General features: G+C 39.1%; 1 protein-coding gene and 1 pseudogene across 9 annotated transcripts in view; both read left to right on the top strand.

Annotated features, from left to right (window-relative positions):
- Positions 1–27927, top strand: part of SLC12A6 (solute carrier family 12 member 6) — an 87577-nt gene that overhangs the window by 35226 nt on the left and 24424 nt on the right. For 4 of the 9 annotated variants that reach the window (XM_029237025.1, XM_029237029.1, XM_029237032.1 and 1 more), the window contains 4 exons: positions 9116–9160; positions 25570–25664; positions 26684–26815; positions 27583–27729. In XM_029237025.1, the coding sequence (XP_029092858.1) occupies positions 9116–9160; positions 25570–25664; positions 26684–26815; positions 27583–27729 (419 nt within the window). Of the gene's footprint in view, positions 1–9115; positions 9161–24280; positions 24338–25569; positions 25665–26683; positions 26816–27582; positions 27730–27927 lie in introns of all 9 variants that reach the window. The other 5 variants (XM_029237028.1, XM_029237024.1, XM_029237027.1 and 2 more) reach the window with 2 other exon arrangements.
- LOC114903772 lies at positions 13041–15859 on the top strand (annotated as a pseudogene).

Here is a 27927-nt window from a genome sequence, read left to right as displayed (position 1 = left end):
CTCCATCTTCTAAAAGATTAATCAGACCTATCATACTGCTTTTGAAAACCTTCCAACTATTTCATATCATTTTTAGGGTAAACTTCACACTCTTTACCATGGTCTGCAATACTGCAAGATGTATCTGCTACCTAATTTGCTAACCTTTCTTTCTTTTTTTTTAAAACCGCTTTCCTACTCACTGTGTTTTAGCCACGTTAATGTTTCCCAAACACGCCAAGCTTATTCCCATTCTAGGGCCTTTGTGTAGCTATTCTTATGCCCTGATCAGTCTCTGTTGAGATCCTCACATGTTTGTCTCCTTTATATACAAGTCTCATCTTAAAGGTTATCTCGTCAGAAAGATCTTCCCTGTGTACCCAGTCCAAAATAGCCTCTCCAAAAAGAAAAAAAAAAAAAAAAAAACAAAATAGCCTCTCCATTCACTCTCCTTAATTTTGGACTAGTGTTATAAAGAAAATAATCTTGATTATTAATTTTCTTTTATTCTTTTGCTAAAATTAATTTTTATTGGCATATAGTTGATTGAAATGTTGTTAGTTGCAGGTGTACAGCAAATTGAATCAGTTATACGTATACATATACCCACTCTTTTTTGGATTCTTTTCTCATATAGGTCATTGCAGAGTATTGAGTAGAGTTACCTGTGCTATACAGTAGGTTCTTATTAGTTATTTATTTTATATATAGTAGTGTGTCTATGTCAATCCCAAGCCCCCAATTTATCCCTCCCCCGCTTTCCCACTTGGTAACCGTAAGTTTGTTTTCTACATCTGTGACTCTATTTCTGTTTTGTAAATAAGTTCATTTTAATTTTCTTTTATACTTTATCTTCCCATATCTGCGTGAGAATAGGACATCTGTCTTTTTTTACTTACTGCTCTATCCCTAGCTCATAGAACAATGCCTGGGACTTATTAATCACTCAAATATTTGAACTGATGGATGGTTGAATGAATGAAGCTTTCTAATAGTCATCTGGGGCCCTTCATAAATCTGCAGAATCTCAGCCTCCTCCCATGAGATCAAGTCATTAGGGTTAGTTATGTGACCCAGGGATTTGTAGTTTAACAAATATTCTAGATGATTCTTTTAACTAGGCAAATCTGGAAAATACTGATTTAATGGGAGTATTACGGAGTGAATGAATGAGTAAATGGGAGTGATGGTTCAGGGAGTTCTATTTTTTTTTTTTTTTTTGCGGTACGCGGGCCTCTCACTGTTGTGGCCTCTCCCGTTGAGGAGCACAGGCTCCGGACGCGCAGGCTCAGCGGCCATGGTTCATGGGCCCAGCTGCTCTTCTCGGACCAGGGCACGAACCCGTGTCCCCTGCATCGGGAGGCGGACTCTCAACCACTGCGCCACCAGGGAAGCCCGGGAGTTCTCTTTTAACCTTAGTATATTGATATGAATTAGTTGAACATTTCCCAAAGTGTATACTGTAGAACACTAATTACACAAGATGTTTGATGAAAAGCAGGGTATCTCTTCTGATATATTTAGGAATGATGAATATTATATTCTTCTTTGGAGATAGGTAGCCTTTAGCATATTGGAGGGTCTGAGAAATTAAACATAGAAATCTACTTGACTATTAAATAGATTTGCCAAATTTATTTAACATTCCTGCTCCAAATCATTTTCTCCCCAAACCCCTATTAATAATAAGGAATATGCACCATACATGAAGTACAGTCCATGGTTCAGTGCTGCTACCCCTGCTTATTCTCTCCATGGTTAGCTGTCTACACAAATCATTTACATGGCAGATAGTTTGGACTAAACTATAAATTCCAGCAGAAACTATCTTTTTTTGACAGATACTTCTAAATACCTTTTAAAAATTATATTCCTATTAAAAGTTCAAATAAGGATCTTTAGACTTTCCTTTATGGCGTAGGCTTGAAGCATAAATAACTAATGATTTAATAACTTTGTATGCAGTGTTTACATTTCCTTCTTATTGCTTAATTACTTTGCCTCAAATTGCCTGATTTTTTTCACCCATATCTATTTACTTAAACCCAGTTACTCACATGTAAATTTTCTTAGGTCTGTCTAGTCTCATTGCAGTCAGTTCAAAATCTATGTAAAGAGGATAAGCTTTTCCGATTTTACCTTATTTCAACTTGTTTTCCCTCTTAAGTTTCCCACCAAAATTAAAACCTACTCATAATAGAGAGGCAGAATCTAATAAATGTGAATGTTAGAGTAATTGTCTTTGGTTCCATCTTTAATCATCTTTGCCTAATTCCAAGTCACAGTGGCTTCTTATGATGATGCTGCTTTGGTTTTTTTAAAGTTGGAGTCCAGAAAATTAGAAATGTGTTAAGACTGGTGATTTCAGGTATTTGGTATCTTTATTTCTTTCTTTTTAAATTTTATTTATTTATTTATTTATTGGTTGTGTTCGTTCTTCGTTGCTGCACACGGGCTTTCTCTAAGTTGTGGCTTGCAGGCTCTAGAGCGCAGGCTTAGTAGTTGTGGCGCACCGGCTTATTTGCTCCACAGCATGTGGGATCTTTCCGGACCAGGGCTCAAACCCGTGTCCCCTGCATTGGCAGGCAGATTCTTAACCACTGCACCACCAGGGAAGTCCTGGTATCTTTAAATAGTTTTTGTAGTGTGTCTAGATAATATAGGCAGTAGCATAATAAGCGAATTGTCCTGATGTATATGCCCTTGGTCATGCCTACTTCTTTTTCTAAACGTTTAGGCAAAAGTTTCCACTATTGATTGCATTATTTTAATGAAATTACTGATCTATCTTTAATGAAGACTTAAACCTTTTACACTGAGTTTTAGATGCAAGATGTAGGCTAGCTTTATTTGCTTCAAATTCTCTGCCAAGAATAGTAGATGAAGCGATTATCAAAGGAAATTCAGAAAAAGACTATTGCTATGGGGAAACTAAGGGAGATAATAAGGCTCTTCAGAAAAACTATTTATAGAGGCAGTTTTGCAAGTGAATACCACCCACAATCATTTTTTTCTCTCTGTGCTCCAAGGCACATGGCAAGAAATTAAATAAAATCTCTGTTCTTTACCGTTTGCCCAGGATAAACTAAATATATTGAACAAGTGCCCATTTTGTAAAACTACCATATCATTACTGTTACGAGGAAATAGTTTCAGTTCATTTTTCTGATGGCATTTACCTGTTGTGAAAAGGTGTATGTTTCCATTTTTAATTTGAACTACCATTTTGCCTGTAGAGTATCACAGGCTTTTGTATATAATCTGGTTGTATTATGACCTAGGAGTGGCTTAATTTAGGAAGGCCATCAAAGGGTTAAAATAGTCACATTATTGGCACATTGTTCCCACTACAGGAAGTAATTTGGTTAAAACAAGTATCCTTTTGAGTAATATTTAGGACAACACCCAGTATTAGGCAAGCTTGGGTGTGCCCTCATTAGTGACACAGGCAGGAAAAATGTTAAATGGGAGAGTTCAGACATAGGACGATAGGGAGGTGCCCAGACACATCTCAGAGCACTGTTATCATGTTGAATACACAATGTGGATTGCGGCCCAGAAACGCCCTTCAACTTAAACCCATTTACCAATTGTGATTTTTTTACAGGCATGGCTAGTTTCATCCTGGTGGGTTCATGAGCTTAAATTTGCCCTTGTTTCAGCTTTTACATGTATTAATGAAGCATTTATTTGCAGGTCCTTGAGGTTAGTCTTCATATAACCAAATAAGTATCAGGTAAAGATTGCCCTGCGTTCCTTTAATTATAATAAATGAAAAAACTTGTGAGGAACTATACAGTAGACTTATTTCTACTCATCTCAAATACAGTCGCCCCTCGGAATCCAGGTGGGTTTGGTTCCAGGACCGCCCCCCACCCTTGAATACCAAAATCCGCAGATGCTCAAATCCCTTATATAAAATGGCGTAGTACGGTAGGCCCTCCAAATCCATGGGTTCCACTTCCCCGGAAACAGAGGACTGACTGTATAGGAGGGTGTTCAAGGAAGAGTCCTGGCTTGACTAGAAAATGCACATACATCATGTATGCACAGCTCAGAAGGCAAGGAAATATACAGTAAAGAAGGTGGTAATTCTGGGCTTCCGTGGTGGCGCAGTGGTTAAGAATCTGCCTGCCAATGCAGGGGACATGGGTTAGAGCCCTGGTCCGGGAAGATCCCACATGCCACAGAGTAACTAAGCCCATGTGCCACAACTACTGAGCCTGTGCTCTGGAGCCCATGAGCCACAACTACTGAGCCCACATGCCACAACTACTGAAGCCCATGCTCCTAGAGCCTGTGCTCTGCAACAAGAGAAGCCACCGCAATGAGAAGCCCGTGCGCCGGAACTAGAGAAAAGCCCTCGCGCAGTGATGAAGACCCAATGCAGCCAAAAATAAACAAAATTTTTAAAAAACAATAGCCCTGAAAAAGTTATTAAAGGAAAGAAAAAAAGAAGATGGTAATTCTTTTTAAGAAAAATAGTCATTTATATACCCCCCTCTAAAATCATACCTATTCTGTCTGAGTTATCTGAGATGTTTTTCTATTTTTTTTCATAGATACATTCCCTGGCAATTCCAGATAACTTGTTTTAGGCTATTGTATTTTAGAGCAAGAAAAATTAGAATTACAGAGTATTGAGAAACACGAACATAGGTTCTCAAACATGAAGACTCTATCTCCAACCTTTCTCTTTTGTCAGTAGTGTGATATGTCTTTGGTCACTCATTAACCCAAGCATTCTTCTCAACTTTAGATGTTAAAATCCAAGGTTCTCAACTTTGTTCTGAAAGCACACCTGAGAGATAAAGGCATTCCCATTAGTGACAGTATCTGGGAATCAGAATCTTGAGAAGGGTATAGTTTTACGGAGAATAGATGATGCTGATAACTCTTCTGCAACTTTGCCTTTGGAATCACTGGAGTAGATCTAGATGATGACCAAGTTTCTTCTGGTTCTGAAATTATATGATTCTTTCTGTGCTCTTCCTTTCATGTTATTATGTACCTGTTTCTCTATAATGATAGGGCCCAATTTTCCCCCTACATGAGGGGGCGGGGAGAGAGAGAGAGAGAGAGAGAGAGCGATCTAATACATTAACATGCTGTAGAACTGTTAGTCCTACTTTTGTCTTATGTACAAGAACAACCTATATTCTTTATTTAGATAGGAAATAAAACTAGTTTAAATTAAAAACTGGGAATTCACTTTCCTAGTATATTGGCAAAAATATCTTTTAAAAATTTGGAATTACTTTTTTTTAAAACCAAATTAAGATGAAGAAAATCTTCTAAAAATATATCATTAAATGTTCACATAGCATTTAAAACTTTAGTTATAGGAATCAGGTTTTTACCTTATTTCTTCCACTATAATATAGACTATATACATCAGAAATCAGAATTTGTTTAGTATTCTGATTGGTTCTTTCTGTCTGGGATGCTTAAAGTGTTAGATTTAATTATATATATTTTATATTTAGAAACACCACGGAAAATGTTATTTGAATTTTGTTTCAAATAGTAATTTTTTATTTTATTTTATTTTATTTATTTTTGTGGTATGTGGGCCTCTCACTGTTGTGGCCTCTCCCTTTGCGGAGCACAGGCTCCGGACGCACAGGCTCAGCGGCCATGGCTCATGGGCCCAGCCGCTCCGCGGCATATGGGATCTTCCCGGACTGGGGCACGAACCCGTGTCCCCTGCATCGGCAGGCGGACTCTCAACCACTGCGCCACCAGGGAAGCCCTCAAATAGTAATTTTTAATCTTTTTTATATTTTGGACCTCTTTGGCAGTCTTTAAACTTGCTTAAAGCTAGCAGCCCCTCTAATAACTACCATAATTTCAAAATAGTGTGGAACCTAAAAGATATTATGAGATATATGCAACAACTATAATGTGATAGGAAAATATCAGATATTTGTTGTTGACAAAATCACCGGTACTTTTATGTAATTTGTTGCCTACATCATATTTGGAGAAAATACTAAACTTCAATTAGAGGTTAGTGAAAATGAGAATGTAATTTTTTTTTCTATTGTTCATAGACCCCCAGTCTAAAATTATTTTTATTCCTTAAACGCATTCAAGGAATCCAGATGTAATCCTCAGTATCTCAAGAGATCTACTCTTTTTTTAAAAATTTATTTATTTATTCATTTATTTTTGGCTGCGTTGGGTCTTTGTTGCTGCGCATGGGCTTTCTCTAGTTGCGGCGAGTGGGGGCTACTCTTCGTTGCATTGTGTGGGCTTCTCATTACGGTGGTTCCTCTTGTTGAGGAACACGGGCTCTAGGCGCGCGGGTTTCAGTAGTTGTGGCACACGGGCTCAGTAGTTGTGGTTCACGGGCTGTAGAGCACAGGCTCAGTAGTTGTGGCGCACGGACTTAGCTGCTCCGTGGCATGTGGGATCTTCCCGGACCAGGGCTTGAACCGTGTCCCCTGCATTGGCAGGCGGATTCTTAACCACTGCGCCACCGGGGAAGACCGAGATTTACTCTTTGAGGAAAGTGCAGCTCAGAGTCTTTTCCATATTTAGCCCTTAATGCTTTCCAAGACTTTAAAATAAGCAAGTGATTGGTCGTTAAATGGCGACTGTCAGTATCTCTTGGATTAGGAACTTGGTTTATTGTCACTAATTTTATTATAGATTGCTGAAGAAAGAGATATTTATAAAAGCCAGTTTAGTCATTTTATCTGAAAGTCAAATCATAACATATCTGCTAGTAGTAATGAGTGCTTTACTTATGTCTTGACTTGCAACTGCTGTGGCCACATGTTCCTTTGTCATTAAAAACAAAATGTAATTCATGTCATAGGCCCTGAATCATCCTTCTACTTTATGGAACTAATATTGCTTGGCCAAATTTATGTGATTACTTGTTTAACTTTGTATTGTAATAAAATATATATAACACAAAATTTGCCATTTTAACCACTTTTTAGTGCACAATTCAGTGACAGTAATTATATTCACAATGTTGTACAACCATTACCACTATTTCCAAAATTTCTCATCACCCCAAACAGAAACTCTGTTCTCTGTTGACCTAAATAAAGAGGTAAACTGAGGCAAGCTGGAAAAGATGAATTTATTCAGGAATAGCAGAGGAATTGCAATTTGGGACAAGCAAACTGTAGCAAGCTACAGGTGAGTCCGGTGAAAGTTTGGGGTAGGTTGTATTTATGGGGAGGGAATGTAAAGAGGGGAGAGTTCAGTTTGAGTCAGTTAAAATCAAAAACAAACAGAGACCAGCCTTGAAAACTTCCTGAGCAGACAGAATCAGTCTAGTCACACAAACAAGGCTCATTTCAGCCCACTTTGTGAGACTAACCCAACCTGGGCCATCTCTTGTTCATGCTTCTGGCGAAACTTACCAAGTTTGATAGGAGGCAACCTCAGATCAACCCCCCATCATCTGAGAAAATTTTGTTTCTATAAATCAGGCATTTATGGGAAATCAGCCTCTTAGTTCAATTTTGTCTTCCTGAGGGCACATGGATGAGACTCGCCATTTTATATCCTCCAGTTCTATTTGAGAATTTTTTTTTTTTTTTTTTTTTTTTTGCGGTACGCGGGCCTCTCATTGCTGTGGCCTCTCCCGCTGCAGAGCACAGGCTCCGGACGCGCAGGCTCAGCAGCCATGGCTCACGGGCCCAGCCACTCCGCGGCATGTGGGATCTTCCCGGACCGGGGCACGAACCCGTGTCCCCTGCATCAGCAGGCGGACTCTCAACCACTGCGACACCAGGGAAGCCCCTATTTGAGAAATTTTTTTACAACTTATTAAGAACATCCCACTCCCCATTTCCCCCCCACACTCCCCAGCCCCTGGTAACCTCTAACCTACTTTCTGTCTCTATAAGTTTGCCCATTTGCCTTTTCTAGATATTTCATATAAATGGAATCATACAGTATTTGTTCTGCTTCTGGCTTATTTCCCATAGTGTGATATTTTCAAGGTTTATGTATGTTGTAGCATGTATCCGAACTTGATTCCTTTTTATGGCTGAATATTATCCCATTGTATGTATAGATAGATCTTCTTCGACTTACAGTAGGGTTACGTCCTGATAAACCCTTCCTAAATTGAAAATATTAAGTCGAAGTGCATTTACTATACGTAACCTACTGAACTTCATAGCTTAGTCTAGCCTACCTTAAACATGCTCAGAACACTTATATTAGCCTACAGTTGGGCAAAATCATATAGCACAAAGACTATTTTATAACAAAGTGTTGAATATCTCATGTAACTTATTGAATACTGAAATTAGAGAACAGAATGGTTGTATGGGTACAGAACGGTTGTAATGGTTGTTTATCCTCCTGATTGCATGGCTGACTGGGAGCTGCGGCTCGCTGCGCTGCCCAGCATCACAAGAGAGTATTGTACTACAAATCACTAACCTAGGAAAAGATCAAAATTCAAAATCCAGGGACTTCCCTGGTGGTCCAGTGATTAAGACTGCGCTTCCACTGCAGGGTGCAAGGGTTCGATCCCTGGTTGGAGAAATGAGATACCGCATGCTGTGCGGTGCAGCCAAAAAAAAAAAAGTATATATGTGTATACATGTGTGTATATATATGTGTATACATATATATGTGTGTATATATATACACACATATATATGTGTGTATATATATATACACACACATAAATATATGTGTATATATTCACAATCCAAAGTATGGTTTCAGCTGAATGCATATTGCTTTTTCACCATCATAAAACCAAAAAATCTTAAGTCAAACCATCATAAGTCAGAGACCATCTGTACCACATTTTGTTTATCCATTCATCTTTGGAGGACACTTGGATTATTTCCACCTTTTGGCTATTGTGAATAATGCTGCTGTAAAGATTGTTGTACAAGTATCTGAGTCCCTGTTAGCAATTCTTTTGGGTGTATACCATGGGTCACATGGTAATTCTGTTGTTTAATTTTTTGAGGAAGCTGTGGAATTATTTTTTATAATAGTTCTATTTTTAATATCCTTACGTTAATGTTTCTTGAGCATCATGCTTTTTTTTTGCTTATTTCCTTGGTTGACTTTTGTTGCTGATTCTTAAGAAATTATTTGTTTTGGTCATTCATTTTTCTTTTCTTTTCAATTGTTTGTTTTTCAGACCCGAGTCAGAACTCCATCACAGGGGAACACAGCCAGCTGTTAGGTATAGTATTCCTGTGGGAACTGACTCTCTCTAAAGTCACCCTTTTCCTGCTTATACTAAGAGACATTACTCCCTTCTCTAATTCTATTTTCTGTACCCATTTTCTACTTTTCCCTCCTCAGTTTTTTTTCTTGCTGTTTCTCTTCCCAGCTTGGTAAGTTTTAGGAATCTACTTCTGCAGTTGATTGTGAAGATTCAATTTAGTTACATTAAAAAGTAATTTTACATGGTCTATGGTTTAAAAAAAGGTCTGTAAGAGTTAGAGCTTCTTTTTTCCAGATAATTTTGAAAAGAAGATATAATATTCTATAATATCTTATGATCACCTTCATTTTCATTCCTGAAAGTACTTCATAAACAGCACAACATTCAGCGAGCCAAAGAAATTGATGTTCCAGTCCTTATCTGTGAAATAAGTTATGGAAATGAATTGATTTCTTCTAGGTATCATTTATTTAAATTGCACTAAGCTTGTAATTTGACAAGAATTCCACATCTCAGAACTGATGAGTTTTTTAAATATAAAAATAAAACATACTCTGGTGAGGAATTCAGACAATACAAAAAGTACATATAAAAAAAAGGAAAGGTCTTCTAAAGTATGTCTTCTCCCCACGACCTCACTTCTACTCCCCCAAGGTACTTGCTATTGACACTTTCTTGTGAATTCTTATAGAAATTTTTTATTACACATTTTTGTATTATATACTATGACTATCTTTCTTCCTTTTTCTATCAGTGGAGCTATACTATACAGACTGTTCTGTGATTTCCTTTTTTTTCACTTAATATTTTATCTTGGACATCCCATATCAGTACATAAAGACTTGCCTCATGTCTTTGTTTGTAGTAGAATAGAATTTCATTTATTCCTACACTGTAATTTTATTCATGAGCATTTAAGTTATTTCAAGGTGTTTTACTGTTACAAATTATGTTGCAATGAACATCTTGTGCATATATCCTTGCATTCTCATTGCCAGTATATTTTTAGGATAAATTCCTAACAGTGGGATTCCCTGGTCAAAAGGTATATATATTTTCAAGAAGATATATCAACTTATACCCACCAATGAAGAATGTGGAAGCATACGCAGGTCCCTATCATCAAAAGTGGATATTATCAATCTTAAAATTTTTTCTTTAACTAGTAGGTGGAAATGGCATCTCTAGTTCTTATTTGTACCTCTTTAATTATGAGTGAATTAAGTACTTTTAAATATATTAACAGCTATTTTATGTGTCTTTTGATTTAAAATTTATTTTGATTTATTCATTGTTGAACTTTTGATGGTTAGAATATATGCAAAGCAGCTGTGGGAAATATAAGGTATCAAAAAGTCCAAAATAGAGAAAGTACTTGACTTGTTTGCTTATTATAGGTTCAGAGTATTAGTTGAAGAAACTGGGATATTCCTTTTTTGCTCTTTGTATGTTAAGGACTTAAGTTTCTGGTCTTAATTCTCATTCCTTTGAGTGAGTTTATGTGCTGGAACACTGACACCTTAGGCACTCAATAAATATTTGTTAAGTAAATGATTTGACATGAACATGTAGCTAGAATTGTGATCACCAGGGTCTTAGCTTTGTGGTATTGAGGCTGTCACTATTCTCTTTTTTATATTTTTGTATTGGATAGTTTATTTAAACTGTTCAAAATTCATCTTCTCTGTATAAAAATTTCATATTTGGACCAGGAATGGTTAAGATTTCATCGAAAGATTTTTGTAGATTTCCCCCTAAACTGTTAAATTGCTTCTGTCTCTGATACATGCCTGATAGGTAGAGATGTTTGGAGAGTGGTTCATCGTCTGAGCAGGAACATGTGTGTAATGGAGGGAGGGAAGGACTTAGTTAATGAAATGGACAGTCAGGGGAGTTGGTACTGTTCCAGTGTTACTAAGCTGGGTTTTGTTTCCAATTAAGCACTTGTAGTAAAAGATAGTAGATTAACTAATTGTAGGCAAAAAGAAATAGTATGTGATCGTGAAGAATTCTCTCAGTCAGTATTAGCTAAAAACCCTAGTATTTACAAAAAGACTACTCCAGACATTAATCTCATTTGGCAACCTACAATTGCGTTCAATTTTAAATAAACCTGGGGATTTATCCAGTTTAGCTAAGTTCATCCTGCTACCCTGTCTGTCTCCTAGGTTCATTAAGTCAAATTATATTCTTCTTTTTTCTCATGCTGTTAATAACTGTCATCCTCTGTCTCCCATCCTAAGTACATTTAACTACAGCCTCAAAATCCTTACTGGTTTATTTTTATTTTAATTAATTAATTTATTTTTGGCCACGCCACGCTGCTTGTGGGATCTTAGTTCCCCCACCAGGGGTTGAACCTATGCCCTCGGCAATGAACGTGAGGAGTCCTAACCACTGGAACTCCAGGGAATTCCCCTTACTGGTTTATTTTTAAAAATATGGAGTTTGCAAAAGAGTGAAAGATAATTTTTGTTACATTTTCTGATCATCTTATAGTTCCTCAGAAAAAGCTTTGGTAGCTTGAATTAAAATCTTGCCAGATTCTGTAAAAACCTCATTTAGGATAATTTGGCCCAGTAGTTGAAAAACTGCTTCAGTTGCCTTGCCTGCTGAAGGGAGTTTATAATAGGATCTTTTAAGCCTTCTAAATGCTTTTCTTTTCCTGTCAGCAGAGTGAAGTTATTTTAATGTATCTATTGTTCCCACTGACTCATCAGATCTCTTGCAAAACTCAGGGTCAGGCTGAGGAGATGTATAGAAGGGTGAAACTCAGTCATGATAAAGAATTAAGCTGTAGGCTTATGATTTATGAACTCTTATGTGTGTATGTGTGTATAATTTTCAATTTAAAAACCATTTCACTCTTCTACAGCTTCTCTCAAGGAACAGAAAAACAAGTAAACACTCCCAACTCAGTTTGAGACTTGCATAACCTTGATACCAAAACTTAACAATGACAGTATGAGAACAGTATAGGCAAATTTTACTTATGAACACAGATACAAATATCCTAAATGAAATATTTGCAATTTGAATCAAGCAATATACAGTTGACCCTTACAATGTGGGTTTGAACTTCACTGGTCCTCTTATACTTGTTTGTTTTTTTTTTTTTTGCGGTACGCAGGCCTCTCACTGTTGTGGCCTCTTCCGTTGCGGAGCACAGGCTCCAGACGCGCAGGCTCAACGGCCATGGCTCACGGGCCTAGCCGCTCTGCGGCATGTGGGATCTTCCCAGACCTGGGCACGAACCCGTGTCCCCTGCATCGGCAGGCGGACTCTCAACCACTGTGCCACCAGGGAAGCCCATACTTGTATTTTTTTCAATAGTAAATCCTACAGTACTACACAGTCCCTGGTTGGTTGAACCTGCAGATATAGAGGAGGAACCTCAGATACGGAGAGTCAACTATAAGTTATACTTTGATTAATCCCCAGCATTATTCAGGGGTCAACTGTATTTTTAAAAATTACTCCTGTGACCAGTTGGGTTTCTGCTAAAAATACATGGTGGGTTTATCATTAAAAATCAATTTATATAATTTAGTATATTAACATATTGAAGGAAAAACATCATATAATTATCTTAATAGATGCAGAAAAAGGATTTGATTTGAAACATAACCAGTATTTAAATTCATGAGTTCATAAAAAACTGGTCACCATTGGAGTATTCTAGTAAACCAATTTATTATTCTGAGAATCGGTCTAAAAGGAAAGAATGAAGTATTTATCTTGTTTTTAACTATACCAATGGGTAACCAAATAGTAAATTAGAGGGAATGTCTCTTTATAAAAATATTTCAGCTAATAAATTAAGGAAGAATAACAGAATATCACCATTTTGTAACTCCTCATAAATTAATGAATCTAAGCATTAATCATCAACAGTTGCTAGTATCTCACAAAGAAAGACAACCTGATGACATGTACCTCCTGATGGAAGATCAAAATACCACTTTGAAGGTGTTTTCCTCCCTCCCCCATAAAAATACTGAATGTGGCTAAGCCTCTAGACCCAATTACAAATTTATAGGAAATAGAAGAAAACAGAGCAACATGATAAACAACATCACATGGATGCTCATTAAAATGGAGACCATCAGAAACTTTACTGAACACATGACATAGGTTCTTCAACAAATAAATTGCAAAGAAAAAGAGAAAGCAGTAGACTTAATTGAGAGATACAGCAACCAGTTGTAACGTGCCTCTTCTTTGGCTTTTTAAAAATATATATATATTTATTTATTTTTGGTTGCATTGGGTCTTCGTTGCTGCATGCGGGCTTTCTCTAGTTGCAGCGAGCGGGGGGTACTCTTTGTTGCGGTGCACGGGCTTCTCATTGCGGTGGCTTCTCTTGTTGCAGAGCACGGGCTCTAGGCACGCGGGCTTCAGTAGTTGTGGCGTGTGGGCTCAGTAGTTGTGGGTCATGGGCTCTAGAGCACAGGCTCAGCAGTTGTGGCACACGGGCTTAGCTGCTCCGTGGCATGTGAGATCTTCCTGGACCAGGGCTTGAATCTGTGTTCACTGCATTGGCGGGTGGATTCTTAACCACTGCACCACCAGGGTAGCCCTCTTATTTGGCTTTTGATCCAAACTAAAAATCAAAAACATAATTTATAACATTTGAGACAACCTTTCATGTTCACTTAGTCACATAGTTCAGACCCAAACCTGTGCCAAGGGAGATTAAGTACACTTACTGCTCTTGTTCTGCCTAGCTCAGACCAACAAAGGCCATTAGACAAGCTCAGGAGTCTAAGGGAGGAATCTGAGGTTTATCTTAGCTAAGCCCAAGTTGTAGCATAAGTGGTAATTGAAAAAAAGCAACATTATAGAAATAATAGCACCACAACAATAAAATGCTTATAAAGAGCAAGACATTTGGTATACCCTTTTTCAGCTTGCAAAAAAAGTATGCCATAACAAATGGAAATCTGAAATGTTCAGTAGAGCCAATGGCACTCCTATCAGGTTTCATTTGAATTGCACAGTGAAACACCAGTAAGTTTCCCAATAATATCAGCATTATATGGTTGGTAAAATGAGAAAAAAGAAGCACAATAGTGATCTGGTGGGCTGTTTAATTCAAAGCATTACTGAGGCCAGTCTCAGTAGGTATCCTCCAAAGGAATCTTAAGATTCTGCATAATTCTAAAACAGCCCTAGGATATGGGTTTGGTTTTTAGTTCTTGCAGAGTAAGGGTTATTTGCTATTCAGAAACCAGAATTTCCATTCCACTTGGGATTTCCTGGGGTCATAGTAGTGACCCAGACTTCTGAAGGCTGTACATCGGAAGCAGCATGATTTCCAAGATATTCAGACCAAGAACTGATCCATGCCCTTCAGTATAACCACTGCTGATTTCATACCTGGTTGATCCATGCCTTTCTGTTGAGAGCTTTGCTCCTTGCCTAGAAAACCCTGACCTTTCCTAATTGAGCAGGAGGTCTATTGGACCCTCCCATTCCAAAACACCACCACAAGTAGACCCTGGGTAAGACAATCTGGAGGGCATCACTGGTTTCATAAATGCAGGCAAAATCTCCAGGGACATTCTTCCACCCCCCCCACACCCCCCAAAATTAAGCAAGCAAGCAAGTGGAAGTTGGGCCAGAAACCTCCAGAACCAAAGTGTCTGAAAGTTAGGGTAGTTGCACCTGAAACCTGAGACTAGAGAAGCCCCAAACATAGAGGTTCAGGGGCTGCAGCAAGGGAAGCCAGAGCTGTGAGGAGGTGGCTTAGACCAGCGGGCAGTGGGATGGGGCAGGATGTTTATAAAGTCAGATTTTTATAACAACAATATTATAGTGCTACTGAACAGCAGGGAAGTAATATGCTGAAGCTGGGCCTCCTTTCCTCCTGTAACCCTCGAGAGGGATGAAATGCTGTTGAGTCTGGGATATAACACTATTAAATGTCTAAATCAGTGAAGGATGCAGGAAGATGAGCATGGTACTCAGGAATGAAAGACTGTTTAAAGCGAAGGAAAACAAATAGTTGCTGATATTTTAAAAATGAAGTCTTCGCGGCCCCACACGGGGCCGCAATGTCGTCCCGGCCCGGGTGCGACGACTCGGGGGCCGGGGGCGCGCAGCGGCCGCAGGAGCCTCCAGAGCAGGAGCTGAGGCTGCGCCGGGAGCAGAAGTGGCGGCGGCTCAAGCACCTGGAGTCCTTTTATGAAAAACCTCCTCCTGGGCTTATCAAGGAAGATGAGACTAAGCCAGAAGACTGTATACCAGATGTCCCAGGCAATGAACATGCCAGGGAATTTGTGGCCCACGCACCAACCAAAGGACTTTGGTTGCCACTGGGGAAAGAAGTCAAAGTCATGCAGTGTTGGTGCTGTAAACGATATGGTCGCCAAACAGGTGACAAAGAATGCCCTTTTTTTTAATCAAAGGCAACGAAAAGTTAGAACAGTTCAGAGTAGCACATGAAGATCCCATGTATGACATCATACAAGAGAATAAAAGACATGAAAAGGATGTAAGGATACAACAGTTAAAACAGTTACTGGAGGATTCAACATCAGATGAAGATGGGAGCAGCTCCAGTTCCTCAGAATGTAAAGAGAAACACAAGAAAAAGAAGAAAGAAAAGCATAAGAAGAAAAAACGAAAGCATAAGTCTAAGCCAAATGAGAGTTCAGACTCAGAATGACAAGAGCTTGGCTTGTTCAACACTCTCTTCCCAAAAATCAAACACTGTGGCCAAAGATCAGAGGACTGTGGAATCAGCGAGGAATAGGAGAGAGAAATACCAAGAGAGGAGGAGATTTGGTGTCACAGGTGTGAATTCTCACCTACCTTCCAGTAAAGATGTGACCGCCACAGGAGAGTGAGTTGTATCTTGACAGGTGCTAGCTCTGGACAGTGGCTGATTTTGGGCTGGAAAGCTTTTCTCATTGTTCTCCTCCCTGCAGATCACTGTGGGTCCTGATTCCTTAGAAATGCCTCTGGCAGGGTGGCCAGACTAAGGGAATCTCTGAGGAAGCTCTTCCAGGTGCTGCCACAGCTTCTACCCTCCATGGTGGGGCTACTTAATGCCCTTAGATTTCAGGCTTGACTTTCCTCTGTTGCTAAGGATAAAAGCTCATTATTTTATTTATTTAAAAAATACTCATTGGGCTTCCCTGGTGGCGCAGTGGTTGCGAGTCCGCCTGCCGATGCAGGGAACACGGGTTCGTGCCCCGTTCTGGGAGGATCCCACGTGCCGCGGAGCGGCTGGGCCCGTGAGCCATGGCCGCTGAGCCTGCGCGTCCGGAGGCCTGTGCTCCGCAACGGGAGAGGCCACAACAGTGAGGCCCGCGTACCGCAAAAAAAAAAAAACAAAAAAAACCAAACAAACAAAAATACTCATTTATTTTTGAATCATAATAATATACTTACGTGGTCCAAATTTAAAAGGTATATAAGGGGAATTCCTGGACTGTCCAGTGGTTAGGACTCGGCGCTTTCACCGCCGTGGCCCAGGTTCAATCCCTGGTCAGGGAACTGAGATCCTACAAGCCACGAGGTGCGGTCAAAAAAAAAATTATAAAAGGTATATAAGGTTTAATCATGAAAAACTTTCCTCTTCTCTTCCCCAGGCACTGAGTTCCCTTTCCCAATGGCTATCCATTTTACCAGTTTCTTGTGAAGTCATACAGAAACGTTTTGTGTATCACAAGCAAATGTTTTTTCTCTTTTTTAACAGAAATACTAGCATACCATACACATTTGTCTGCATTGTTTTTTTCATTTTTTAAATCAGCAGTGTAAAGCATGTTGATCTTTGCTGCACACAGGAGTCTTGAGTTCATAAATCCCTGTCATGTTTGGTGGAGTTTTTTAGGGGGAAGGGCTACCCTATAATAACAATGAACAATCATGTCTTTAACTTCCTTAGCGCTTATTGCCATTGTCCCATGATTATTATTATTCCCAGAATAATTGATTCAGAAAACTTATAAGGGTACAGGAATTACTGTACTGGGTCAGCTACCCACATCCCCAAATATATCCTCATCCTGTTGGCTAAGCACAGCCTGCACGAGAACTTCTGGCTTTGACTGCTGCAGCTGAGGCAGCTCAGCAGGTTGGGATGGTGCCTGCATCTAGGAGAGGGCGTCTGTTCTTGCTGAGCCAAAGTGGAGCCAGATTTTGCTCATGAGCAAGCGTCTTCCCTCTCCACCAGGGTCTCTTGCTGTTTTCATCACTCAGGGTCCCAGGAACTCACTGTCCCCACTTCCTGCCTTTTTTCCTAGGGGTTGGATTCCCCCCTCTTTAAAGAATAACCGATGCGGGCCAGGCTGACTCCTTCCCAGTTCTCCTCAGTAACAGCTCCTAGTCTTGGCCTTGGAAAGTTTATCTCAAAAACACAATTGGCTGGAATGGCCCAGGACTTGTTCTTCCTGAAAACCCTAAGTCCATTTAGTTCAAGCAATGCCTTACACTTATCCTTGGCATTTCTAGCTCAGCATGCAGCAGAAAATTCTCCTTCCAGGAATTTTCTTTCTCCTGCTGGAGTCCCATTCATGATAAACATATTCTATTACAATATAGAAGAATAATATCAATGATTCTTGAGCTTATGGTGCATTAAAATGACCTGGAGTGCTTGTTAAAACAGATTCCCGTGCCCTACTCCTAGTTTCAGAATTTCTGATTTATTGTACTAATTCTGGAATGGACTGTGGAATTTGCCTTTCTAACAAGTTCCCAAATGATGCTGATGCTGTCAGTTTGGGGACCAGATTTGAAGAACCACCGATCTAAATGTTTAACCTCTTACTAAAGCCTTTCTCCACTTTCTGCTTTAATGAGAATCTCTCCATCCACTGTAGCCCCTGGGAGTTAACTCCTGTCCCTTCTCCCTCACTCCAGGTTTCTCTGTCTTCTATTTCTGGCCTACATTCTGTGGTCCATCAGTTAAGCCTGTTATCTCCCTTGACCTGTGGTTTTTCTGCCCAGCTTACCCAAAAGAACCTCAAACCAAACTCCTCCTCCTCTGCTCTAATTTCTAGAGTGCTGAGCCCATAACGCTGTCAATCAAATTCCTTCATCCTAAAACCTCTTTCCTCAAACTCAGTACTCTCTACCATTAAGGAAGTCAAAAGAAGCCACCAGACCTCCCTTTACCAAGGTATCTTATCAGCCTGCCATCATGGTTGTGGTAGGCGAAATTATAAAACAGCCCCAAGGTTTCCTACCAAACCTGTAGAACTGTTACTTTAAGGGATTTTACTCCCATGATTAGATTACGTTAAAAGATAGTTTGGCCTTTTAACGGTGACTGTTTGGATGATCTGAACCAAATCACATGAGATTTTTTTTTATATAAATTTGTTTTATTTTTATTTATTTTTGGCTGCGTTGGGTCTTTGTTGCTGTGTGAGGGCTTTCTCTAATTGTGGCGAGCGGGGGCTGCTCTTCGTTGCGGTGCGCGGGCTTCTCATTGCGGTGGCTTCTCCTGTTGCGGAGCACGGGGTGTAGGCGCGCAGGCTTCAGTAGTTGTGGCATGAGGGCTCAGTAGTTGTGGCTCAGAGGCTCTTGAGCGCAGGCTCAGTAGTTGTGGTGCGCAGGCTTAGTTGCTCTGCGGCATGTGGGATCTTCCTGGACTAGGGATCGAACCCATGTCCCCTGCATTAGCAGGCGGATTCTTAACCACTGCGCTACCAGGGAAGCCCTCACGTGAGAATTTTAAAACCAGAGCTTTTTTTCTGGCAGGCAGCAAAGTATCCTACCCTGGCATTGGTTCCCACAGAGGTTTCTGCTCCAGTAAGTTTTGACTCTGTATCTGCCCATCTCTCTAATTTTGGGGTCAGCGGTTTGCCCTGTAACCTCAATTCTCTGCTAGATTTAAGAAGATTTGATGATTAGTTTGTTCAGCTTTTTACTGGTTAGGACAGAGTGAAGACTTCTAATCTCTTTACATGCCAGACCAGAGACTGGAAGTTGATGGATATTGCTTTAAGCCACTACATTTGTGGTAATTAGTGCCTGCCCACGTCTGGAAGATTCTTGAGGGCAGAGACCATCTTGTTTCATGTTGTAGGCTCACCTTCTAACACAGTGCGTCATGCATGGTGGTGTTCAGTGGGATTTTATTAAAAGTATGGTTACATTTAAAAAAAAAAAAAAAAGGGCTTCCCTGGTGGCGCAGTGGTTAAGAATCCGCCTGCCAATGCAGGGGACACTGGTTCGTGCCCCGGTCTGGGAAGATCCCACATGCCGCGGAGCGGCTAGGCCCGTGAGCCATGGCCGCTGAGCCTGTGCGCGCGTCCGGAGCCTTTGCTCCGCAACGGGAGAGGCCACAACAGTGAGAGGCCCGCGTACTGGAAAAAAAAAAAAAAAAAAGAAGGCATTAAATAGTAGATTAGTAACAGGTGAAGGGTGTTTGTGAACAAAAAGAAAACTACACCTAGACGTATCTTAATGAAGCTGCAGGACACCTAAGAAAAGATCTTGAAAGCAGCAGAGAAAAAAAACAGATCATCAAAGGAACGACAGAATGATAGAATTCTCAACAAACAGATAACAAAACTAATGTCTTAAAGTATTTGCAAAAATTTTATTATCCTAGAATTGTGTTTAGCAAGACACTTGGGATTAAGGGGAAAATACAGACAATTGTAGTTAAGTAAAAGCCAACAACGCTTTTTACTGTGAGACTTGCTCTAAACTCTTGGTTTTCAACTAGGGACAATTTTGTCCCCCAAGGGATGTTTGGAGACATTTTTGATTGTCACTATTAGAGATGCTACTGGCATCTAGTGACTAGAGGCCAAGAATGCCCTTAAACATCCTAAAATGCACTGGACAATCCCCCACAACAAATAATTATATTGCCTGAAATTTCACAGCACTGAGTTTGAGAAACCCTCCTCTAAAGGAATTCTAAAGAATGTACTTCAAGTAAAAGGAAAATGATCCCAGAAGACTAGTATTCTGAAATGTAACAAAGAATATTGAACAAATGAAATGGTAAATGTGGACCTTGACCCAAGTCAATGTTGTCAGTATGAAATAATTTCAGTGTCTTATTTGTGTAGTTAAAAAAAAAAGACTCCTGGAAATGTCAGATAGTAATATTATGTAAGTCAGGAGGAGAGAGTTGGAACTGACTAAAAGAATAGAAACAGAGTGTGGAAACTCCAAGAGAGGAGAGACAAGAAATGGAATAAGGGAAAACAAACCAGAAAATCCAGAGAGAAAATGAGAATGAATCATAGAGAAAGAAAGCCAAAGAGAAATAAAAAGATGGTAGAGTTCAGTCTGTATATATCAATTGCTAAGGTCGATAGACTTGACTATTAAAAAGACAGATTGTCAAATTTTTAAAAACACAGCTACTTGCTGTTTACAAGAGATCCACCTAAGGCATAAGGACCCAGGAAAAATGGAAAGTTGAGAGACAGAAAAGGACATTTAACCAAAAGACAGCTGGTATAGTTATCATTATCTTTTTCCTTCTATTGTCTTAGGATTTATTCTCCTTTCTAGCCTCTTAAAATAGGTACATGGCTCATATAATTTTTATTCTTTTTACTTTGCTAATGTAAAATTTTAAAGCAATGACTTTCCTTTGAAGTGCTACTTTTGTTGCATCACAAGTCTCAGTAGGTAGTGTTTTCATTGTTATTCAATTTTTAAGTATTTTAATCTTTGATCCTTGAATTGTTAAGCAGTGTGTGGGTTTTTTTTTAATTTCTAAATTCACAACGTTTTTAAATTTATTTTTTTGTAATTAAATTCTAATTCGTTGTTATACACCAAGATCATGGCTTATATTATACCTGTTTGAAATTTGTTCAGTCTTTAAGATCTAGTACATGATAATTTTCCATATGTAAATTTTCCACGTATGTTTGATTAAAATGTATAGTCTCTAATTTTGCATGCAGAATGCTATCTCCGTTAAGGCCAAGGTTATTCATTGTGTTATTCAGATTTCTTTACCTTTGCTATTTTGTCTGCTTCATCTATCAATTATTGAGAAAAGTATGCTAAAAATCTCCCCGTGTGATGGTAGATTTATTAATTTCTTGGTATAATTCTGTCCCTTTTGCCTCAAATATTTTGAGGCATGGATGGATTGGTGGGTGGACGAATGGATGGATGGGTGGATATGGTAGGCAGCATTTTTTTTTGGCTGCGCCTCAGCTTGCAGGATCTCAGTTCCCTGACCGGGGATTGAACCCAGGCCACACCAGTGAAAGTGCCAAATCCTAACCACTAGACTGCCAGGGAACTCCCTAGGCAGCCTTTTAGACTGACTCTGTTGATCCTTTCTTCCTGGTATTCATGCCCTGTGTAATCCTCTCTCCTTTGAGTGAGGGCTGGACTTTATGACTCCTTCTAATTATTAGAATATGGCAAAAGTGACGTCACTTTCAAAAAGACTGTGACATCTGTCTTGTACTCCCTCTCTGGCTCTTTGATGGCTTGCTTTGAGGGAATCCAGCGGCCATGCTATAAGCTGCCCTATGGAAAGTCCCATGTGGCAAGGAACTGAGAAAGGCCCTTGACCAACAGCCTGAAAAAACTGATTCCTGCCAACTATGTAAGTAAGGTTGGACGAGGATCTTCCCCAGGCCTTCCAATGAGACCACAGCCATGACAGGAGACTGAAGCAGAGGACCCTGCTAAGCCATGTGCATATTCCTAGCTCCCACTAACTGAGATGATAAGTATGTGTTGTTTAAGCCACATTAAGAGTGGCTTAATGTGTTTAAGAGTAATTTGTTACACAGAAAGAGATAACTATAAACAATAGATGTATGTTTAAAATTTATATACTTTCTTGGTGAATTAAGTCTTCTGTTATATGGTTATCCTCTCATCCCTAATAAAGTTTTTCTCAAAGAAAAATTTATCTGCTAATAATAAAACTGTGTCAGCTTTATTTTGGTTAGTATTTGCCTGATATATCTCTTTCCTTTACTTTCAGCCTTTGTGTGTGCATATTATGTTTCTTGTAAACACTATATGCCTGGATTTTGTTGTTTAATCCAGTGTGTCAATCTTCATGTTTTAACTTGTAAATCTTGTCTGTTTGCCTTATTATAATTATTGGTATTATTGATATATTTGAACTATTCTGTCACCCTAAGTTGTTTGCAGTTTTTTCCACTTTTTGTTTCTTTTTTAATCCCTTACTTAAGAAAAAATGATGTCTATACCCCTGTCCCCCCCAATAAGGGAAATAACATTAATACACTCTCACATCACTCTCTCCTTGGCCCCAGCCCCCATGGTGGTGGTGTTATGTAGAATAGGTCGGTGGCAAAAGGAGGGACTACTCAATAAATGGATTCGGAAGAGCCATCCATTTGCTAACTACATGATCTGACTTCTTCCTATCTCTCCAACCACTCTGTCCTTTCCTAGCTCTATTTCAGCCATGTTATCTATTTTGTTTTATGAATCCATTAAGATTGTTTCTGCTTTAGGATCTTTTAAAATTGCTGTCCCTCTGCCTGAAAGGCAGGTTTTTCCTGACCACCCTGTGCCAAGGGTATGCTGCAGCCCGCTAGCTCATACCAGCTCATGAGAGCCAATTACGTGCATCTCTCCCCAAAACCACGTTCAGTGACTTCACATTAGTAGTTTGAAATTAGCATGTGTAAGTATTTGCACCACAGAAATTGGCAAATACTATAAATCAGTATATATGTTTTTTAATTCTGGAGAGCCTGCTTACCAGCACCCTAAAGATCTTACCGAAAGTTGTCTGTCCTTCCCATCCCCAGTCATAATCTATCCCAGTACATGGTTCATTTTCTTCACAGAACTTATCCCTTTTTTTTTTTTTTTTTTTTTTTGCGGTACGCGGGCCTCTCACAGTTGTGGGCTCACCCGTTGCGAAGCACAGGCTCCGGACGCGCAGGCTCAGCGGCCATGGCTCACGGGCCCAGCCGCCTCCCGGCATGTGGGATCTTCCCGGACCGGGGCACCAACCTATGTCCCCTGCATCGGCAGGCGGACTCTCAACCACTGCGCCACCAGGGAAGCCCAATTATTCTTTTTTTTTTTTTTTTCACTTTTTTAAAAGTTATTTTCTGTCTTCTGTGACTTCAGTAAACGCACAATGAAAGTACAGTCTTTAACTACCTTGTCTACTGTTGTGGTGCCCAACATATGAGAACTTAATACTTATCGAATTAATTGAATAAATGAATTATTCAAAAGTGGTGATAATTTTTAGCTGTGCTATTCTCTTTAGAATTTTCTGGAAGCATTAGAGAGGAAAATAATTGCATTTCTTTTTATGGCTTTTTATTATGGGAATTACCAGAGGTACAGAAAAGTAAATAGAATAGCATAATAAACCTCCGTGAACCCACCACCCAGTTTCAGCAATGTTGCAGATCTGTTTTCAAGCGCCCACCAGATTTTTTCCCAGAATATTTTAAAGAAAATTCCAGACATCATATGATTTTACTTACCCATTTTTAAAAAAATAACCAGTCCATATTCATATTCCTCTGACTGTTTCCTGACGTTTGTTTTGAGTCAGGATTCTAACAAGTTTCACACCTTGCAATTGATGTGGTATGTCATCTTAAGTCTCTTAATTTATGAGTTCGCCTGTTTTCGTTTATGCCATTTATTTGTTGACAAAATCAGATTATTTGTCATGTGGAATCTTCCACATTCTGAATTTGATGACTACATCTTTGTGGTGATGTTTAATATGTGCCTCCTTTTTTTTTCTGTGAACTGGTAGTTACATTTAGAGGCTTGGTTAGATTCAGCTTCCATTCTTTGGGTAAGAGTACATCATAAGTTGCACAGTGTATTTTTCATTGTATTACATTAGAAGATTGTGTTGTCCCACTTTTAGTGATGTTAAGATTGATCAGTGAGTTCCAGGTTGATCAGTGGGTTCCAGATTGATTAGTGGGTTATGCCTCAGCTTTTCACCTAATGGTTTTAGCAACCATTGATGATCACTGTTCATAACCATTATTTTATTAGGGGTTGAAAATTGGTGATTTTTTTCTAATTATATCATTCCATCTGCATTTATTCACCAGAATGTTTCTATAATGAAGAAAATTTCTTTAACTAGTTACTGTGAAATACAGTTGGTACAGGAAAGACAGGATAATTGCTTAATTCTTTACATTTATTATTTTTCAGACTTCGATGTTGTTTCCATAGCAACTCTGCGAAGGGGACTAGTTGTTTTTTTTTGCGGTACGCGGGCCTCTCACTGTTATGGCCTCTCCCCTTGCGGAGCACAGGCTCCGGACGCGCAGGCTCAGCGGCCATGGCTCACGGGCCCAGCCGCTCCCCGGCATGTGGGATCTTCCTGGACCAGGGCACGAACCCGTGTCCCCTGCATCGGCAGGCGGACTCTCAACCACTGCGCCACCAGGGAAGACCTCATTGCATTATATATTTTTAATATTCACATTATCCCATTTTTAGCCAGTGAGAACCCCTTCAGATTGGCTCTTCTGTCCTTTGACATGACTCAGTTATTTTGATAGCTTGTTGGCTATTTCCCAAGCTCATCTTACGTATTTAAGGTTATAGGACTTTAAATTAATTTCTTTAATTTCTGTATTGACCTCTGTTTCTTCAATATTTAAAATCTTAGGGTTTTGGGGGGGGGTTGTTTTTGGACCGCACCGTGCTGCATTCGGGATCTTAGTTCCCCGACCAGGAATCGAGCCCGTGCCCTCTACAGAGGAAGCGCGGAATCTTAACTGGTGTACCACCAGCGAGGTCCCTAAAATCTTAGTTTTTAATGACATTTACACAATTTTTAAAATTTTCTCTTTCTCTTCCGCCAGACAATTAGAACTATGTAACTTTTACAATAAAGAACCAAAGTTAAGAAAGCACTCAAACAACAGAAACTCTACTGTTTTAGGGAACCCAATCTCACTCTCTTTTTTTTTTTTTTCCCTCATAGCCAGTTCACCAAATTCTTGTGGGGTGCCTCTTTTAACATAAAAAGATAGGTGGCAAATGTTTGTACAAAAATGTCATTTATAAAAGGTCAGATAGCCCTGAAGGCAGAGGGCTTTTATTGCCATTATCCACAGCAATAGTGTGGAAAGTAGCCCTTGTCTAGCACAGTGTTGTACACTGAGCAGGTACTCAGTGACTATTTTTTTTTCATCCTAGATTTGGGTGACATTAAGAGTAGGGTCTCTATAGGCTAGGATCGTAAACGAATAGTGTTTCTAGAGGTCTTCATATTGTTAAGAAAAGGAATGACCCATGTTTACTTCTTAGAAATTTGCTTTTGCTCCTGTTCAAGAGGGAGTCACATTCTCCAAGCAATGCTGATTGAGTTCTGCCGTTCTCAGATGAAAATATGAATATGAAAATGGGTTCTGTTATTACAGGGGGAATATTTGGTGCTGATGCTTCTTCAGTACCAATGAGAAACTAACTTGATTTACATTTTTTTCCAGATGATGGACATAAGAAAGCTCGAAATGCTTATCTTAACAATTCCAATTATGAAGAAGGAGATGAATATTTTGATAAAAATTTGGCACTCTTTGAGGTAATATTTGGGAGAAAACTAGGGCAGAGATTTCAGGAACAGAAATTTCAAGATCGCTGTTTTCACCCCATTTAGTTTTAAAACAGTACAGGTTGGATAATTTAATAACTAACTGTTAAAATACAGTACTTACTATAGCTTGTCATTGTAGTTGATTTAATCTATATAATCTAATTATTGCTAATTAATGAATAACCATTGAGTCAAATTTCTATGAAATAAAGAGGAATGTTGACATCACAGGCATGTGGAGAACCTTGCTGTCTAATTTAACTAGTATTTAAATCTCTGTGTTGTAATAATCTACTAAGTACAAAATTTTTCAACTCTGTGTTTGGGATGAATGTCATTTACCTTAGAACTACTAACCAAAAATAAGGGTGGGAAGCAGGCTGCTGGATTAAGAGGACCTGAATGTCTCATCTGACTAAGGTAGCATGGACTCTGAGGGGATCTGTGTCCTGGTTGTTGAAAGGAGCCTGGTTTAGTCCAGCACTGCATTGTCTTACTTTGGACAGTGATTCAAGTGCCACTTTCCTCAGTGTTCCTATTTTTTAAATGATATTTTCTCTTAACTTTCTTCAAGAAAAGGTCTGAGGTGAATATTTGGTTCAGTCACAAAAGATTTTCATTGACCTGTTCATGTTTGGTGCTATAAATAATAGCTATATATGTTAGTAGACTGTTAGTAGTACTGTAGTTAAAGATTATGTTATCAGTGTTCTTTATGAGGTTACAGTTGTCTGTAGGGGCCAGTGTGGTTTTGTGTTTTCTGTAAAGTTAAGCTATTAGAAAGAATCATAAAGCTTTTCATTTAAGAATTTTATAAGAATGTGTGTAGCCCTGATTACATATTATAATATGGGGGGAGAATAAAGTCTCATTGATAAATTTTCTTAAAATGTTTACCTGTGAAATTTTTTCTTATTTACTTTGTAGTTTTCTGGGAGAGGGATCATTTTGATGCTTATTCCCAGTGTTCTTCAGTATTTCTTTCTTTCTTATTTCTGGCTCTATAGGAAGAAATGGACACCAGACCAAAGGTGTCTTCTCTCCTCAGCCGCTTGGCCAATTACACTAACCTGACGCAAGGAGCAAAGGAACATGAAGAGGCAGAGAACATCACTGAAGGGAAAAAGAAGCCCACCAAGGTGAGGCCTTGGAATAACAAGGACAAATAAAAAGAGCCCCATATACAAGAAAGGAGGAAATGTCCAGGGCATCACTCTGTGCTCAAGAACTACTGAACACTTGGTATATGCCAGGCACGTGAGGGAGTGAGCTGTGTAATTTAGCAGCTGGGAGACAGGCATTCTGGGGAGAGGGAATAGCACTTCAAAAGAAAAGTGTCCACACCCATCTACTGATGCCATCTTTCTGTTGTGAAGCTGTTGGGTTTTTCAAAGACCAAATATCAGTTTTTCTCAACATGAAAATATGGAAGAATATTACAAGTAAGCTTTCTGGTTGTTCAGGAGTAAAACGACCCTCAGATGTATTTTATCCACTACGTTTACACTACTATGAAAGATTTATGCCAAATTCTGAAGGAATTCCATCAAATCATTATCCTTTTTTTTTTTTTAAAGAAAAAGCTATTGGCCTGAAGAACAGAAATTTTTAAGTTGTTGGGGATGCACTTAAAAGTTTATTTGTGATCAGATGCTTATGTAAAAATATGTGGAGAGCTATGTAAAGTTAAAATGTATATCTCTAGGAATAATAAAAAGTATGGTGATAAACATTTGTTAAGATGGAGATTTTATATGTTCCTATTTAAAAATGCTGCTTAAACATATCATCTCTGCTTTGCAATTAAAATGATAGGGTACAAGTTTTTATATAAAAGTAAAGGGATGAATCATCTCTTCTAGATGACTACATGATTTTTTTCTTTTGTCAACATCTTTCTTTCCAGACCCCCCAAATGGGTACTTTCATGGGTGTTTACCTCCCATGTCTACAAAATATTTTTGGAGTGATCCTGTTTCTACGCCTCACATGGGTGGTGGGCACAGCTGGAGTTCTGCAGGCCTTTGCAATTGTCCTTATCTGCTGCTGTTGTGTAAGTCCTGAGTTGGCCCCTGAAGATCACCTGGAACATTGCAAGAGCTCAAGAGTATCATGTTTAACCTATTTGGGCATAAAAGAAAGAATACGTACTGGGGAAAGACTCATGATCTCAACAGGGGAGATTATTTTGATACTAAAATCTAAAGGATTTTCAGTTATTTAGTGTCAGTTATTCACTGCTTATATCTGT

Source organism: Monodon monoceros, unplaced genomic scaffold (genome assembly GCF_005190385.1).
Source record: "Monodon monoceros isolate NGI ecotype Baffin Bay Population unplaced genomic scaffold, NGI_Narwhal_1 Super_Scaffold_21, whole genome shotgun sequence".
In the NCBI taxonomy this organism is placed as follows: domain Eukaryota; kingdom Metazoa; phylum Chordata; class Mammalia; order Artiodactyla; family Monodontidae; genus Monodon; species Monodon monoceros.
The sequence above is the reverse complement of the archived record's forward strand: the minus strand, read 5'-3'. Positions and strand labels throughout refer to the sequence as shown.